Here is a 16,855-nt window from a genome sequence, read left to right on the forward strand (position 1 = left end):
TTGATTGGGGCATTTAGCCCATTTACATTCAAGGTAACTATTGAAAGATAGGAATTTAGTGCCATTGTATTGTCTGTAAGGTGACTGTTACCGTATATTGTCTGTGTTCCTTTCTGGTCTATGTTGCTTTTAGGGTCTCTCTTTGCTTAGAGGACCCCTTTCAAGATTTCCTGTAGGGCTGGTTTTGTGTTTGCAAATTCCTTTAGTTTTTGTTTGTCCTGGAAGCTTTTTATCTCTCCTTCAATTTTCAATGACAGCCTAGCTGGATAGAGTATTCTTGGCTGCATATTTTTCTCATTTAGTGCTCTGAATATATCCTGCCAGTCCTTTCTGGCCTGCCAGGTCTCTGTGGATAGGTCTGTTGCCAATCTAATGTTTCTACCATTGTAGGTTACATATCTCTTCTCCCGAGCTGCTTTTAGGATTTTCTCTTTGTCTATGAGACTCGTAAGTTTTACTATTAGATGTCGGGGAGTTGACCTATTTTTATTGATTTTGAGAGGGGTTCTCTGTGCTTCCTGGATTTTCATGCCTGTTTCTTTCCCCAAATTAGGGAAGTTCTCTGCTATAATTTGCTCCATTATACCTTCTGCCCCTCTCTCTCTTTCTTCTTCTTCTGGGATCCCAATTATTCTAATGTTGTTTCGTCTTATGGTATCGCTTATCTCTCGAATTCTGCCCTCATGATCCAGTAGTTGTTTATCTCTCTTTTTCTCAGCTTCTTTATTTTCCAGCATTTCATCTTCTATATTACTGATTCTCTCTTCTGCCTCATTTATTCTAGCAGTTAGCGCCCCCATTTTTGATTGCACCTCATTAATAGCCTTTTTGATTTCTACTTGGTTGGATTTTAGCTCTTTTACTTCTCCAGAAAGAGTTTCTCTAATAACTTCCATATTTTTTTCAAGCCCAGCTAGTATCTTTAAAGTGATGATTCTGAACTCTAGATCTGACATCGTACTAATGTCCGTATTGAGTAGGTCCCTGGCAGTCGGTACTGCCTCTTGTTCTTTTTGTTGAGGTGATTTTTTCCGTCTCGTCATTTTGTGCAGAGGAGAATAGATTAATGAGAGAACACAATGCTAGCAGAGTAACCACGTCCCCAGAAAATATACTCTAAACAAATCAGAAAAGACCTGAAGCAGTGGGATAAGAAGGGGAAAGAGAGAAAAAAGAAAAAGAAAAAAAAAGAAAAAGATAAAGATAAAAACAAAAACAAACAAAACAAAACAACAACAACAAAAGAAAAACCAGAATGTGATCAAATATGATCTATATGGTATATAGATCAGTGCCACACACTAGATTTGGGGTGTGTTTTGGTCTTTTAGAAGAAAGTGTCTCCCAAAATTTTAAAGAAAGAAAAACATATATGTACAAAAATAAGGGTTGATATGATGAAGGGATGGAAAATGACTGTAAAAATGGAAATTATAAAAAATTTTATAAAAGGAATTGATAAGAAGTTGTTTGAAAAAAGAAAGAGGATTTAAAAAAAGAAAAAAGAAAAAGAAAAAAAAAGGGAGAGGATGTGATCAGGCAGGGGAATAGAAAACACCATATACTAGAGAATTAGGGTATATTTTAATCTGTTAGAAGAAACTATCTCAAAATTTTAAAGAGAGAACAACTTATATATATAAGCGAAAAATATGGGTAACTACTATGAAGGGATAGAATATGACTCTAAAAATGAAAAATAAAAATGTTTTTTTTTAAAAAGAGGGATTGATAAGATGTTGTTTGAAAAAGGGAAAAAGAAAAATTCAAAAAGAAATAAAAAGACAAAAAGACAGTTAAAAAAAATTAACTTTAAAAGACTAAGGAATCATGGTAAAAAAGCCGTGAATTCTATGTGCAGTAGTCCCTTAGCGCTGGAGTTCTGCCGTTCTCATTGATCGGTAAACTTGGTCTTGGCTGGCTGTTCTCGCTGATCTTCTGGGGAGGGGCCTGTTGCCGTGGTTTCTAAATGTCCCTGCCGGAGGCGGAATTGCCCCGCCCTTGCCCCCTCCCGGCTAAGTGATCTGCTCGGGTTTGCTCTCCGGGGCTTTTGTTCCCTGCGAGCTTTCCGTACAGCTTTGGAGGCGGAGAGTGAAAATGGCGGCCTCCCAATCTCCGCCCCGGAGGAGCCGAGAGCTCGGGCCCGCTCCTCAGTGAGCCCCCAGAGAAAAGCCGTCAGTCACTCCCGTCTCCCCGGTCTCCGGCTGCACCCCGTGCTCGCCCGGCCTGTGACCACGCGTTTCTATCTCTGGCACCCGACCCGGTCTGGAGTCTCCAAACCCAGCAGATCCCTGCGGTGCGCTCCCGCGCGGCTCCTCCCGGGGGAGGAAGGTGAGTCTCCCCGGATCTGCCGCTTGTTGGGTCCCGGCCGGAGGAGCAGGGGCCCGACTGTGCCGCGGATCACGGTCAATGGCAACCCCGAGCTGAGAGCCCGCGCCTGGGCTCCGCCTCTGCAGCCGGCTTCCCCGCTCCGATACCTGGGAGCTCTGCCGCCCTCAGGCACCCCCGGTCTTTCTGTGACCCCGAGGGTCCTGAGACCACACTGTCCCGGAGGGTCCCACCCCCCGCTTAGCCACCAGAGTGACGTCCCTCAGCGGGGCAGACTTTTAAAAGTTCCGATTTTGTGCTCCGCGGCTCTATCACTTGCCAGAAGCGGCCGACGGAGGCCCCTCCCCCGCCGTCTATCCTCCCGAATATCGCCTCGGATTCACTTCTCCGCACGTCCTACCTTCCAGAAAGTGGTCGCTTTTCTGTTCAGAAAGTTGTTGCTCTTCTTTTCTTTGATCTCCTGTTGGGTTTGTAGGTGTTCAGAATGGTTTGATCCCTATCCAGCTGAATTCCTGAGAGGAGACGAAATCCAGGTCTCCTACTCCTCCGCCATCTTGCTCCGCCCCCTCAGTTTTCATTTTTGCTACATAAACCAGAATGGCTGAACGAACTCCCAAACACAAGACAACTGAGAAAATCCCTGTGGTTGCTAAGCATACAGGACACGTGCTACTGGCACTGAAGTTTACTTTCTCCCGGTGCTGATGGATATGCTGAGGTTCTGAAGGTTGCTTTACACATCAAAGGACTCAGCACTGTTTATTCATGATAGTTTTATGTCAGAGGATGCAGGAAGAGTTTGGTAATGGAAGATGAGTAATACAGGCTTTTCACTCGATGAAAGGTCATTAGTTTATTATTGAAGTAAGAACAAATTTTGGAAGATTTCTGCTAATGTAGTGGGACCTACAAACTTTTGGAGAAAAAAGGATGAGAAATAGAGTTCTTCCTGGACTCTCAAATTAGCTGATGAGCAATCTTTAGACTCTGAATGTATACTCCTATTAAAAAAAAAAAAAAAGCTTAAGTGTTTATAGGTTCCCTCTGGTAATCTCAGATGATTGAGCAATTTAGAATGTTCTTTATTCATGAGAAACTTGTAAAGACTATGACTTTCATGTGGAAAAAAAGAATGGTCAAAAGGAAACACCCAGTGATTCTGATTTTAGTTTTTATTAAGGCATTTTAAAAGTTTAAGCAAACACTAGATGTCTCTTTAATTTGTTAATAGGAGAGAGCAGGGTGTGTGTGTGAGTTGTGTAATACTCATGCATCTTGGAATGACTGAACCCTTGTACTTCAAGTTTATATTTACATTCAAATACTCTAGGTGTGTGGCTATTACTCAGCACCTACACCACCCATGAGAAATTTTATTTTGATCACACATTGGCTATTTCAAAGAAAACAAATATAATAACTTCAGTAAGAGTTCTGCCAACTTCTTCAATCCCTGTATAGTTATTAATTGGTACTGAAATCTAAACCTGGATTTGGAATCAGATGATTACTATGATGTATTTCTATGTACTTATAGAAAGTTAGAACTTTTTTTAGGTTTTATCAAAACCTAACTAGGCCCATGGAGAGTCACAGGCATATGGTGTAAAATGGGAAAAGGCTGAGAAATGTAGTTCCAGAGCAAAAGAAAACAAGTCAACTACCTCATTCTTTCAAATCAAATATTTGAATTTGGTTATTGTAGTTCCCTTAAATAATCGCTCTTCTAAGTCAAACAGTCCCTATGGCCTCAATCACTGCTCATTTGATGTGGTTTCTGGGCATTTGATGACTCTGTTGCTCTACTCTTTTAATGCTCTGAATCATCGATGCCCCTTGTAAAGTGCAGCACCCAGAAGTAAAACAGTGCTCACAACAGGAGCTAACCAACGCACAGGAAAGAAATGACATTTCTTCCTTAACACCAAGCAACTACTCCCAATTTCATACATTGAAGGAGCCTTTTTATTATTCCCCTCTCAATCTATAACATCCCCATTATTTTGAAAGATTTTTCTATTAAACTGTATTTTTAAAGGAATAACTATTTTTCCCAAGATCTAAATAATCTTAATAACACTAAAATTCACATATTTCTGAGAAAAACAAGACCCATACAGCCTCACTACAAGTAAACATGTAATTACTATTCGATTAATTCCATCACCTATGACATTTCTGCATCCATATCTCATGACTGAGTTTCCTCCTCCTCATGGGTCAGATTTTCCTGCTTCTTTATATGCCTGATAGATTTTTGACTAGTTGTCAGACATTGTGAATTCTGTTTTGGGTGCTGGATTTTTTGGTATTCCCTTTGGTATCTCTGGTATATTTGTATGGCGTGCAGATAAGTTACTTGGAAATATTTTGATTCTTTCGAGCCTTGCTTTTAAGCTTTGTTAGGCAAGCCCAGAACAGCCTTTACTCTAGGGCTAACCTCACCACATTATTGAGACACCATTATGAGGACTTGACTTGATGTCCCAAGTGTAAGGAACAGCTTGGAAACATAAACTATTCTTGGTCCTGGGTGAACTCCAGGGATGTTTCTGTGAGATTCTTTGTCCTTGGTAATTTCCTCATATGCATGCTTTCATTAATACTCAGCTAAAGACTCAAGGAGAACCTTCTACAGATCTCTGAAACTCAGTTTCTGAGTAGCTCTCTCCTCTCTGATACTCTGTCCACAATTCCATTCTCTTCAGTCCCTCCAAAGTCCAAACTGTCTCCTAAACCCATGGAGATTACTAGGACTTTTGGGTTCTTTCTCCCTGAACTAGAGTTGGAAATTCTCTCCCATAAATAAGGCTTCGAGAAGTAAGGGCTCACCTTCTTTGTTTCCGTTTTCTCAGAAATCACAGTCCTGTGCTATTTGCATACAATATCTGAAAACCACTGTTTCATATATTTCATTCAGTTTTTTAGTTTTTAGTTTTTTAAGACAAGAAGCTGTATCAGTCTATTACTCCATCATGACTAGAAGTGGAAGTTCTGTTGTTGCTGTTTAACACACTCAGGGCCACGGTCTGCAGCCACACAGGCTGTGAACTGTGTAACTCCAGAATACAATGTGCACACACCCTTCTCCTATCCTCACCCCCAGATTTGAGTAAAATGGCAGCCCTAATCATACTGACTTTTTATAATGAGCTTGTAATCAATAACAATCATATTTGGGTAAGAATAATAACTCAAATAAAGACAATTTCTAATTTCTAATTGTTATGGTCTTGTTGTTTGGCATTTGAACAAGTGTTCTCATCAAAACAATATCATAAATGATGATCTGGTTCCCACAAGAGAACCTAACACTATTGAAGTGTAATGCTTACAGTAATTGATTAAAAACATCTAAGTGCCAGGGCGCCTGGTTGGCTCAGTTGGTTAAGCGACTGCCTTCGGCTCAGGTCATGATCCTGGAGTCCCTGGATCGAGTCCCGCATCGGGCTCCCTGCTTGGCAGGGAGTCTGCTTCTCCCTCTGACCCTCGCCCCTCTCATGTGCTCTCTCTCATTCTCTCTCTCTCAAATAAATAAATAAAATCTTTAAAAAAAAAAAAAATCTAAGTGCCATTTATAATATGGTTCCAATGAGAATACACAATTGGAATTCTAACTAGAGATTTCAATAACATATTTCTCTCCATTGTTAGTTTAGGGTGCACATACATCTACATGGAAGAGCGTGGAAGAATCAGTATCAAGATCATAAAAATTCAGATGGACATGAGATAGATACTAACTTGTAAACTGTATATTAACACTGGGGCAGACCTCTTTTTACCCATGTAAAGCTAGATTACAGAAGCATCTCTTTAAACATAAAGACTAACTTACAATGATAGCAAAATAAAATGTACTTACTCATCCAACTCTTCTTCTGTTTTAGAACTGTCAGCATAGAGGTACTTGCTCATGTCCACAGGTCTTACATTTTTTCTTTTTGTAGACTGAGGAGGAGAATCCTTTATAGTTACAAAAGTTTCTGGCTCATCAAATGGGTTCAAATACTGTGGAGTCTGTATCTCTTTAAAGGGATTATAGCTATTATAAAAAGATTCCTCTGATTTTTTAGGTGATGCTGTTTCAGTGATGGGTTCTATAAAACAATAGCAAAAAATGAATTAAATCAAATTAATATTATCTGATATTTTCTTATATTTTTAGTGCTTACAAAAATAACCTTGAATTAATACTCTATGGGGCTGAAAGAGTCAAAACAATAATATGTTTTAGAGGGGCTAAGTTCAGAAGATGTGTTACCTGAGATCTTTGTCTACTTCTCCAGGAATGCTGCTCCTCAAAATGGCAGCTCTGAACAGGCTATTTTTATTTTTATTTTTATTTTATTTTATTTATAGGGGGAGAGACAGAGAGAGAGGGAGGGAGAGAATCTTAAGCAGGCTCTGCACCCAGCATGGAGCCCAACGTGGGGCTTGATTTCATGACCCTGAGATCATGACCTGAGCCAAAATCAAGAGTAGGATGCTTAACCAACTGAGCCACCCAGGTGCCCCTAAAATGGCATTTTTGGAATGCCCTTGGGGTCTCTAATATTATTAGCATTACGTTATGCCAATTTTTGAAATTTTAACCTTCTTAGAGGCACAATTTGATCCAATAAGTACTCTATTTAATAAGGTAAAGGACTAACATAAGAATTCTCAGATAGAGAGTACTACATTGAAATCATATTGATAAACTGATGACATGTTACACCAAATTTTTCTAAATTTTATTATTTTAAATTTCATTTTGAAAACCAAGGTGCCCTTAAAAATAAAATTCTGACTCCCAGCACAAAAAGCACTACAATAGCATCATGTCCACCAACGATACTTACGAAGAAGTGCTTAGTACCAGCCTTTTTCTTCTTATGTGTCTTAATATTTTAAAACAAAACTAGAACTTGTAATAAAACTGTCCAACATTTGGTCATGGATTCTGATAAAAACAAATGTTTTCCCAGACTGAAGAAAAGTTTCAGAAAGCCAACAATCAGAGGGTAGTTTAAAAGTTAATTTTAATTATGCCGTGCAATTCTGACAAAATACTGTAGAAGGCAGAAAATTGGTTACTGAAATTCTCAAGAAAATAACTATTTCATAAGTGACACTTCAAACAATTTAATCCAATTATTATGAAAATTTCATGACTGACATATTTATGACTTTTATATTTTAAAGTCAAGCTCCTTTTACTTATACTTCAGACATTAGCCCAGAAAACTTATTTTGTCTTTATATTGGAGAAAAACCTCTGAATTGAAATTCCATACACCATGGAGAAGCAATTATAAAATGTAAAAGAGAATTCATAAAATCTTAATAAATACGGAAATGAATTTAAATAAATCTTAAATTTTAAATTTAAATTTAAATCTAGACTACGCAAGAGAAGAGATAACAGTAACCGTGTAACGTTTTAACACTAGGATAATATTCAAACTTAACACTTCATTAGAATCTTTATAACAGTGTAAACAAGGCATTTTCTTTTCTCTATAGGGGAAAAGAGGCTGGAAAATTTTTGCCTATTCAATTTTTATTAACAAATATCAAGTCTCAAATGCTTGAGAAAACAACAAAACTGGTCAACAGAAATAAGATTTTTATTTTTACTTTCAGAAAGAAGATTGATCTAAGCAAATTCATCAGTTACAAAACCAAAAGCAAGACAGCATTCAAACTATAGAGCACAGTTTGAAGATGACAGAAATGGCAACAAAGGAGGGTTTAAAATGAGATTATTTTATATAAAAGCTAACAAACACATTTAATACTTTCTAAGAGGGTCACTGATGCACAGAATGTCATGAATCTAAGAGGAGAATTGAAGCTGTAAAAGCAAATAAAAGAACCATCTAAACAACTTCAACACATTATTTTTTCCTCACATGCTTTTCTTACTTGAAGATGCAAATTTTTCATCAATAAAAGTTTAAAAATTATTTCTTAAAAAACAAGTATTCTTCTATTAGAAAATAATTAAACCAAAGACTCTAAGACACGTATATTTAAAGAAAATATTGGTTGTCACATTTTTTTTTTTTTTTAGCTCTATAGGCATGGTTAAAGATTCTGAATCAGGTTGACTAACCTCTCCTAAATAGAAATACTGTATTATGTGTTATCTCCTACTCCTTTCTTTACCTCAGAAAACAGACCCACATATATATATATATATATATTTTTTTAAAGATTTTATTTATTTGACAGAAAGAGACACAGCAAGAGAGGGAACACAAGCAGGGGGAGTGGGAGAGGGAGAAGCAGGCTTCCCGCTGAGCAGGGAGCCCGATGTGGGGCTCGATCCCAGGACCCTGGGATCATGACCTGAGCTGAAGGCAGACGCTTAACGACTGAGCCACCCAGGCGCCCAAACCCACATAGATTTTTTAAAACTATTTTTATTTGATTTTGAAATGGAAAACTCAAATACTGATGTCTCAAAATATTTTGGTAATATTTTTAAAACTCAGAATACTCAGATATATGTTGTACACAATTGAGGAGAAGCCATGTGGTCAAAAGAAGACACTTATTAGGAATCTCAGCTCCAACTCCACTTCCATTTACCTAAAGTTCTTGTTCCACCAGTGAATTCCTCCTGGCCTCAGCTTCCTAATCTATGAAAAGAGGCAGCTGAAGTAGACTACTTCTAAGATTTATTATAATTATTGACATTTAAAATACATTCTTAATATATATATGTCACAAACAACATAAAATCTCATTAAATTAAATTTACAAATTTAGAATCTGGTAAGAAGGGAGAAAATAAAGGAAGAGAAGGAGAAATGGATTACAAAATGATATTGCTCCAATAAGAGTAAATCCTGAAGTTAAAACCTCATTTTCACCATGAAAGGTAGTAACAAAATTCTTCAAAGCTCTTGAGGATTTCATAAGAGCAGTCTAAAAGATGTATACACTGGTTGATCATTCTTGCACTTACTTTGAACAAACAGTTTAATTGGCCTCACTTCTTCAACAGCTCTTATCTAGGCTTTAAGAGTTCAAAACTACTTGATAAGAAAAATGACTCAGGAAAAAACTTCCGTGGATGTATTCCTTACAAGTATGTTGTATATATGATAGCATATTCATATTCTTTTTGCTCCATGCTATTTACATGCACAACTTACTCTCACTACTAACTATAATTCTCAGCCAAAGACATGGAGTGGTGGGTGGGGGGAGTTCATTGGACTCTCTGAGAGTGAGGGCAGAGGAGCTGACAGAGGGAGAAGCCATCCCACAATCCCAATATCAGCATGTCTCATAACTTGACCTTACCTGGTAGGCTAATCTAATGAGACTTTACTATATGCCAGCTAGGTGAAATACTGTTATCTTTAACATTAGAGCTTTACCATCTAACCTGACCAAACTAATAGAGAATTTAAAAATAACCCCCATGTAGAAGGTGGGTGGAGAGGAAGGGTGAAATAGGTGAAAAGGACTCAAATTACACTTATCGTGATGAGCACTGAGTAATGTATAGAATTGTTGAATCACTGTTTGGTATACCTGAAACCAATATAACACTGCATGTTAATTCTACTGGAATTAAAAAAAAAATAAGCCCCATGTAAATGTTTATGTAAAGGTTTATTTTTTCTTTAAAAACAATTCAATGGAAGCTACCCAGATTTGCTAATCAACTGCACTGAACACAATATCATCATAAACAAAAATTATTTTGAGTCTTTTAAAAAAAAAATCTCTTCCTACATTACAATTCAAGATAACTTGACTTTCTAAAGGCTTTTAGAAGTACAGAAAAAAACTCAGTACCTTCTGAGTCAGGATCTCCAAATGGGTTTAATTCTGCTACATCAGGATCACCAAATGGATTTAAAGTCACAGTGGCCAATTCCTTTTCTGCTTCATCCAAAAAGTTCAGTTTGTTGATAAGCTCTGAAAATAAACATATGTGTTAGTTCACCATGATTGTAATTAAGTATAATTCTTCATCATTCAAAAAATATTTCAAATTGTAAAAATTCACACTAATAATACCTGCAAATAATAAGATGAAGCATTTTACCTATGGCAGAATGCCATTCATGTATTTTGTAGCATACCAACATTTTCAAATAAAACAAAACAAATATATGCATATTATTTTGAAAATTATATCAGATAAAGAACTAGAGAAACTTCCATCATCTAATTTAATCTAATAAAAAAGTGCTGACAGATTTTTAGAAAAATACCCTTCACTTCTAAATATGAATAATCCAAATGGGTTTAATATAAGCAAATATTTCAAAAACAGTATAGTTATAATATATAAGCTAACTGAAGAAATATGGTCATGTTATATAATCAATTATTATCTTATAAGATGTTTTTAAATCACTGCCTATCAAGGAAGGATACTGTCATAAGGCTTGGCTAAAGATGGTAAATTATGTTGTTGCCTGTTGGTACGCTACAAATTACCAAAGAAAACATTCAAGGAAAAGCACAAAGACAAAACTGACAGCTAATAAGTACAGACAGAAGTCAAGAGGTAGCAGGTCACAGTAAATACAGGCAATCAGAAGCAGAAAGAAAGGAAGAAAGCTCTTAGACCTTCAGAGGAACTGGCTGATTTAGCTGAAGGCATATTTGCTTGCTTTATGCAGTCATCTTGATCTTCATCTAAGCTGCTCAGAGCATTCAATTGGTTTACAATTTCTGTAAACAGAAGCCAGTCGAGACAAATGTAAGGTAAGGTCATTTAATTAAAGAGCCATAGAAGCATGCTGTTACTCAAAAAGACAAAGAGAGGGGATGTTTGGTTAATCACAAGAATACATTCAGAGGATGTTATTTTGATGGACTATAGCAGATGTATTTAACTGAAAGTTACGTTGTCCTCATATTTCAAAATAAAAAACATTTTGTTAAATTTATATTATTAATATAATAACTATGTTAATAAACACAAAACAAAGATAATAACCCAAGAGGTTGACGTTGGCTTTTAGCAACCACATTTTCTATATATAAAACAGTGTTTTAAATACATGTTAGAACATTAAAAAATGTTCCCTGATACTATAGAAAAGATGTACTATTTGTTTCATATTATAAATGTAAGCTAAAGGTTTTAAGAGTTTATCTACATGAATCATGAACGGAAAAAGCAATTGTTCATGTTCTAGAATTTTAAAAATCAGCACAAAATAAGAAAAGCAGGCAATAGCTACTATTTTCTACTCCTGTTTTCTAAGGCAATTGTCCTTTTAAGGGAATTCTTGAGTATTGGCTTTAGGAAATCTTACAATTTAGCCAATAAGAAACAAAACAAAAGACAAGGTTAGATAGAAAATATTAAAATGAGACAGAATTCATTTTGTGCATAAATAGAATTTTTTAACATGGGTTATATATATTTTGGACAACTCTGAATATGTGCAATTATCATTCACTAAGTGAAAATAAGCTTGAAAAAAAATAATAAAAGCCTACTAGGGTATTCTAGTTAATCCCTGCTGTTTCCAAAGTTACAACCTGGGAATAGTTTAGGTATTAGGACAGATCCAGATTATTCAGTGGGAAAGAAAAAAAAATGGTTAAAAATAGAAAAGAGTTGTAAATTCAGCTTAAAAAATGGTGTTCTTTAACACTGTAATTGTAAGTACATATTCTAAATTTTATTTGAACTAAATCACAGAATACACAGTTGTAATAAGGTTGCCTTCATCCATTCATTTGTTGTTGAATAAATATCACTCTGTGCCAAGTCTTATCCTTGGGACACAAAGATGAAAAAAACATATGTGGTACTGTCCTCCTGGAATTTACATTCTATAAAAATACAAATTAATATTGAAACAGACTAAATAAATGACTACTAGAATATTAGGTGGTCAGAAATACTAGTGTTACTTTACAGATCTTTGAGCTAAATATATATACAAATTTGATAAACTTATTCAGTTCTTTTGTCTTGATGAGAAATACATTTTGCATGTATAAAATTGCTTGCGATAGTCAAGTAAACCATGGAGCATAAGGAGTAAACACAATACCAACTGAACTCTTCGTGTGATTTTGAATAGTAAGAGCTGAATAGTCAGACTTTATAAAATGTCTTCTTTCATTTTATTCTGCCAACAGTCTTTTTTTTTTTTTAAGATTTTATTTATTTATTCATGAAAGACAGAGAGAGAGACAGAGGCAGAGGGAGAAGCAGGCTCCCCGCGGAGCGGGGAGCCTGATGCGGGACTCGATCCCAGGACCCTGGGATCACGACCTGAGCCGAAGGCAGACGCTTAACCGACTGAGCCACCCAGGCGTCCCTCTGCCAACAGTTTTAAACCCCACTCTCACTCAACCTAGTAAACTCCTCATTAAGATAGAGCTCATCCATAAGCTAGATCCTTTACTCTCACTAGTTATAACTTTGTAATTTTTAAGGAAATACAATGGAGTAGAGGATCAGTGTAAAGTGATTACCAGTGCATGACTGACTTTTTTTCATTTATTACTAGTTACGTATTATTAAAAATCTGCAAATGATTTTTAACTTTGAAAGCATGAAAAAAGAAATATTAACAACAGCAGCTAACATTTATTAAGCAGTGGGAAGGACTTCACATAACAGTATTAATTCCCATAAATATCTTGAGGTATTAGTACTAATATCCACATTTTATCATGTATATTAGTATCATTTATTTGCACTGTATTTTCCAGATGTGCAATTACTAGATTAAAAAACTTTATTTTTTAAAAAGATTTATTTACTTATTTTAGAGAGTGTATGTGTGTAAGTTGGGGGGCAGCAAAGGGACAGAGAGAGAATCTGAAGCAGACTCCCCACTGAGCATGGAGGCCTACCTGGGGCTTGATCTTATAACCCTGAGATCACCACCCCAGCCAAAACCAAGAGTCGCCACTCAACCAACTGAGCCACCTACGTGTCCCTAGGTTAAAAACTCGAAAATAATGCTCAAAGGTCTGTTTTCTTTATATAGCTAACACATTTTAATTATTTTATATTCAATGAAGGTAGAAAACAATCATTTTTAAAAATATCTTCTATAATGAGTAGCACAGGGAATATTGAAGAAATATTAGACTTGGTCCTTACCTTCAAAACATTAATATTTTTCCATGGAATTTTAGGTACAATGGGCATTTTTTTTTAAGATTTTATTTATTCACTTGAGAGGAGAGACAGAGAGAGAGCACGAGCAGGAGGGAGGGGCAGAGAGAGAGGGAGAAGCAGAGTCCCTACTGAGCAGGGAGCCTGGCGTGAGGCTTGATCCCAGGAATCCAAGACCATGACCCAAAAGCAGAAGGCAGACGCTTAACTGACTGAGCAACCCAGGCACCCCAGGGCATTTCTTTAAATACTATCAAGATGACTCCATCACATGATTAAATCATTTACACTGATTTTTCTGAATGTTTAGAATGTTTCTTCCCCCTCATCCTGCCTTTAGTGACATCTAATATCACTAAAGACCATTTCCTCATTAACCCAAAATAATTTCTTCTTCTGTTACTGATGACAGTTTTCCTTCTTATCCTAGTTTTCCTATTTATCCATAGCTTAAATAAATCTTTATGTTCCTCCTAGAACTTCTGCTTCTAGAACTTTCATTCATATTAACAAAGTGAAAGGTAATTCTGATTAGCTATACCAATACTTCCTCTATTTGGTATGCAAATAAATGTTAATTCAAATCATAATAAGAGGCAACCTCCAAAGAAATACCATTTACCTATTTAATAAATATTTATCAAATACTTGTTATATATCTTTCGTAGTACCTGCCCTCATGGCTTTATATTTTTGTGGGATAGACAAGTGAAGCATTATATAGTACATGATAACTGTGATAAGTATTATGATTGAGATATGCATTATAGGCCATGTGAAACTGGAAGAGAGGCATATAGCTCAATCTAAGGTCAGGAAGGCCTTCTGAACTTATTTAAATTTGAGCTAATACAAGACAAACAGACATTATTATCATTATTATTATTATTATAAGAGAAGAAATGGAGAACATTCTATAGGACAAAAGGGAGACAAATGAGAACAAGACACATTTGAGTAACTGCAAGTTGTTTGGGGTTTAAGATGCCAGAGGTGGAAAATGGAATGAGATGAGGTTGGCAAATGTCCTATTCTAAAGATTATTGTGATCAAACCAAAGAATGAGAACTATGGGAATCTACTGAAAAATCAAAATGTATATTTTAGAAACATCACTCCAGCAGCAACATGGTGGCAGCATTTGGAAAAAAACAGTACAGGAAGCAAGAAGATGAGTAGGTCAGCATCACCACTCCACGAAAGGAGGCAATCAATAAATATTTGCTAATTAAAGAATAAATTAAGAATAAAGATTTGGTGGTTAATTTGACATGAGGGATAGGGAAAGGAATCTAGGACAAATGTCAACTCTGTCTTGGGTGACTGTGTGGATGTATTCTATCACTGTGAGGGGGGCATGGTTCAGAACATACCAAGCTACAGGTGCCTGTGAAACTTCCCATGGAAATAATTCAACACCACAGATACTGGTCTGGAGCTTAAAATACACAATTTTGTTATGTATTTCTCCCTTTAAAAAAGCGCTTTTCAGGGCACCTGGGTGGCTCAGTCGGTTAAGTGTCTGACTCTTGATTTCAGCTAAGGTCATGAGCTCAGGGTTGTGAGACTGAGCCCCACATCAGGCTCTGCACTGGGCGTGACGCCTGCTTAAGATTCTCTCTCTCCCTCTCCCTCTTCCCCCCTCCCTCTCCAAAACAAAAATAAATAAATAAATTTTAAAAAACACTTTTCTGTTTTTTTTTTTAATTTCCTACAGCCAATGTGTTTTATAATACATAATCAGAAAAAAGTTAAAAATTTAAAAGGTTTAGGACAAAAATTTATTCCCAGAATTATTTTAAGTGGGAAACTTTCTCAGTAGTATACTACCTTGACCAAAACCCTTCCTGGCCCAATATATTTATATAATACTATATTACTTATTATAGTCTTGTTTCACCAAATATTTACACATTTGAAAAATGCTAAGAATGCTATCAAACAAATTTCTACCCCAGTGCTACTCAAATTGAGCAATAAACTTGTAGTGTAAAACTTAGTCAGCAACAGTGTGTTAGTCTGGACTTGCTTCACATTGGTGAGAATAAGAAGGAAAACTAAATTAGGGGCAGGCAATCAAAGCAAAGGGTCAAGTAATTTGAGACTCTCCTTTACTGTCAGGAAGGGAAAAGAAGATAGAAATTGACCACAAGAGATTATCACATTGAACAAAAAAGGTGGTTGGGTGGTGGCCTTAAGAGTAGGTGATGTTTTCCTTTTGAGAAAGTCTGTAGCTGAGTTAAGAAAAAAATAAACTGCCTAGAGCTAGAACATATCTGCAAATCCTGCAGCATCCTCCACTGTTCTCTCTAAAGCGTAACAAGATTCAGTACAGGCCTATCTCATTTTAAGATGGTCTAAGATAGTAACTTTTCAACTTCCTGGCAGAGATCAAGGTTCAAAAGATGTCACTTTTCTCACAGGCTCAGGTCCATAAACACTTGATTTATGGACACAACTAATGGATTTAATAATATGATTTTTAATCCCATGGTACATCACAATGGGGAAAGAAGGGGCTACTTCAAGCAGAAAAGTAGACATTGAGTAGTCTGTTCCCAGGAACTCGACACCTCCCTCTTAATTAATTAGTAAACCTTAGTGGCTTATTAATATGATCAAGTTGCTCCCAATTTTTTTTAAAAAGTCTCTCAACCATCAGCCCTTTCTAGTTTGGCCAGACTCTTTTAATCCTCACAAGAAAACAACTTTAAAACATAGTAGTCCACAATTTCTCACCTACTATTTATCCTTCAACTCACTGCACTGTTTTTATTTCCACCTTTATCCAGGCCCCTTACCAAAACTGCTCTCACTGAGTCACCATTGTATAGTCTAGATGGCAAGTATACTAGATACCTTTCGGCTCTTACCATACTTGACCTCTGTATGAATAAATGTAATTAGCCCTTCCTTCCTTGAAATTCTTTTGCCCCTTCCAGGACAATAGTACCGCCTGGTTCTCCTATCTCTTTGATAGTTCTGTCTTGGTCTCATTTGATGATAACTATTCATCCCTCTACCTCTTAAATATTAACATTCCCTAGAACTCCATCATAAGTCCTAACTTTGCTCTTCCTGGAAGAATTCATCTACTCTTCTGGCTTAACCTAAGACAGAAATGCAGATAATCCTGATATGTAGCTTGACTACTGGGTATTTTCACCCTAATGACCTGAGACATTCCCCTCACACACTTATACAAAAAATGGAATTAAGTAGCTGTATATCTATGTCATGTTCATCTTTCATCTCTGAAACAGCAGTTTTTAGCATGGCTAGGACTTAACGCATGTTGTAAATGAATGAATGAATGAACTGAATGAGTCATAATAATTGGCAGCGTATTTGAAGAAGCAGAAATATCTATTTTTTAATTATAGAAATAGTATTTTTAATCTTTGTGTTTATCTATATGTC

The 16,855-nt window shown here is 36.3% G+C and overlaps 1 protein-coding gene across 9 annotated transcripts in view; it reads right to left on the reverse strand.

Moving 5' to 3' along the window:
• Positions 1 to 16,855, reverse strand: part of EHBP1 (EH domain binding protein 1) — a 445,131-nt gene that overhangs the window by 187,994 nt on the left and 240,282 nt on the right. For 8 of the 9 annotated variants that reach the window (XM_064572453.1, XM_054509849.2, XM_045884909.3 and 5 more), the window contains exons 8-9: positions 10,129 to 10,251; positions 6,194 to 6,428 (exon numbers count right to left, since the gene is read on the reverse strand). In XM_064572453.1, the coding sequence (XP_064428523.1) occupies positions 6,194 to 6,428; positions 10,129 to 10,251 (358 nt within the window). Of the gene's footprint in view, positions 1 to 6,193; positions 6,429 to 10,128; positions 10,252 to 10,911; positions 11,017 to 16,855 lie in introns of all 9 variants that reach the window. The other variant, XM_045884913.2, reaches the window with a different exon arrangement.

This window comes from Mirounga angustirostris, unplaced genomic scaffold, assembly GCF_029215605.1.
Source record: "Mirounga angustirostris isolate CCGP_5_RB_7025 unplaced genomic scaffold, mMirAng1.0.hap1 SCAF_10, whole genome shotgun sequence".
Taxonomy (NCBI): Eukaryota; Metazoa; Chordata; class Mammalia; order Carnivora; family Phocidae; genus Mirounga; species Mirounga angustirostris.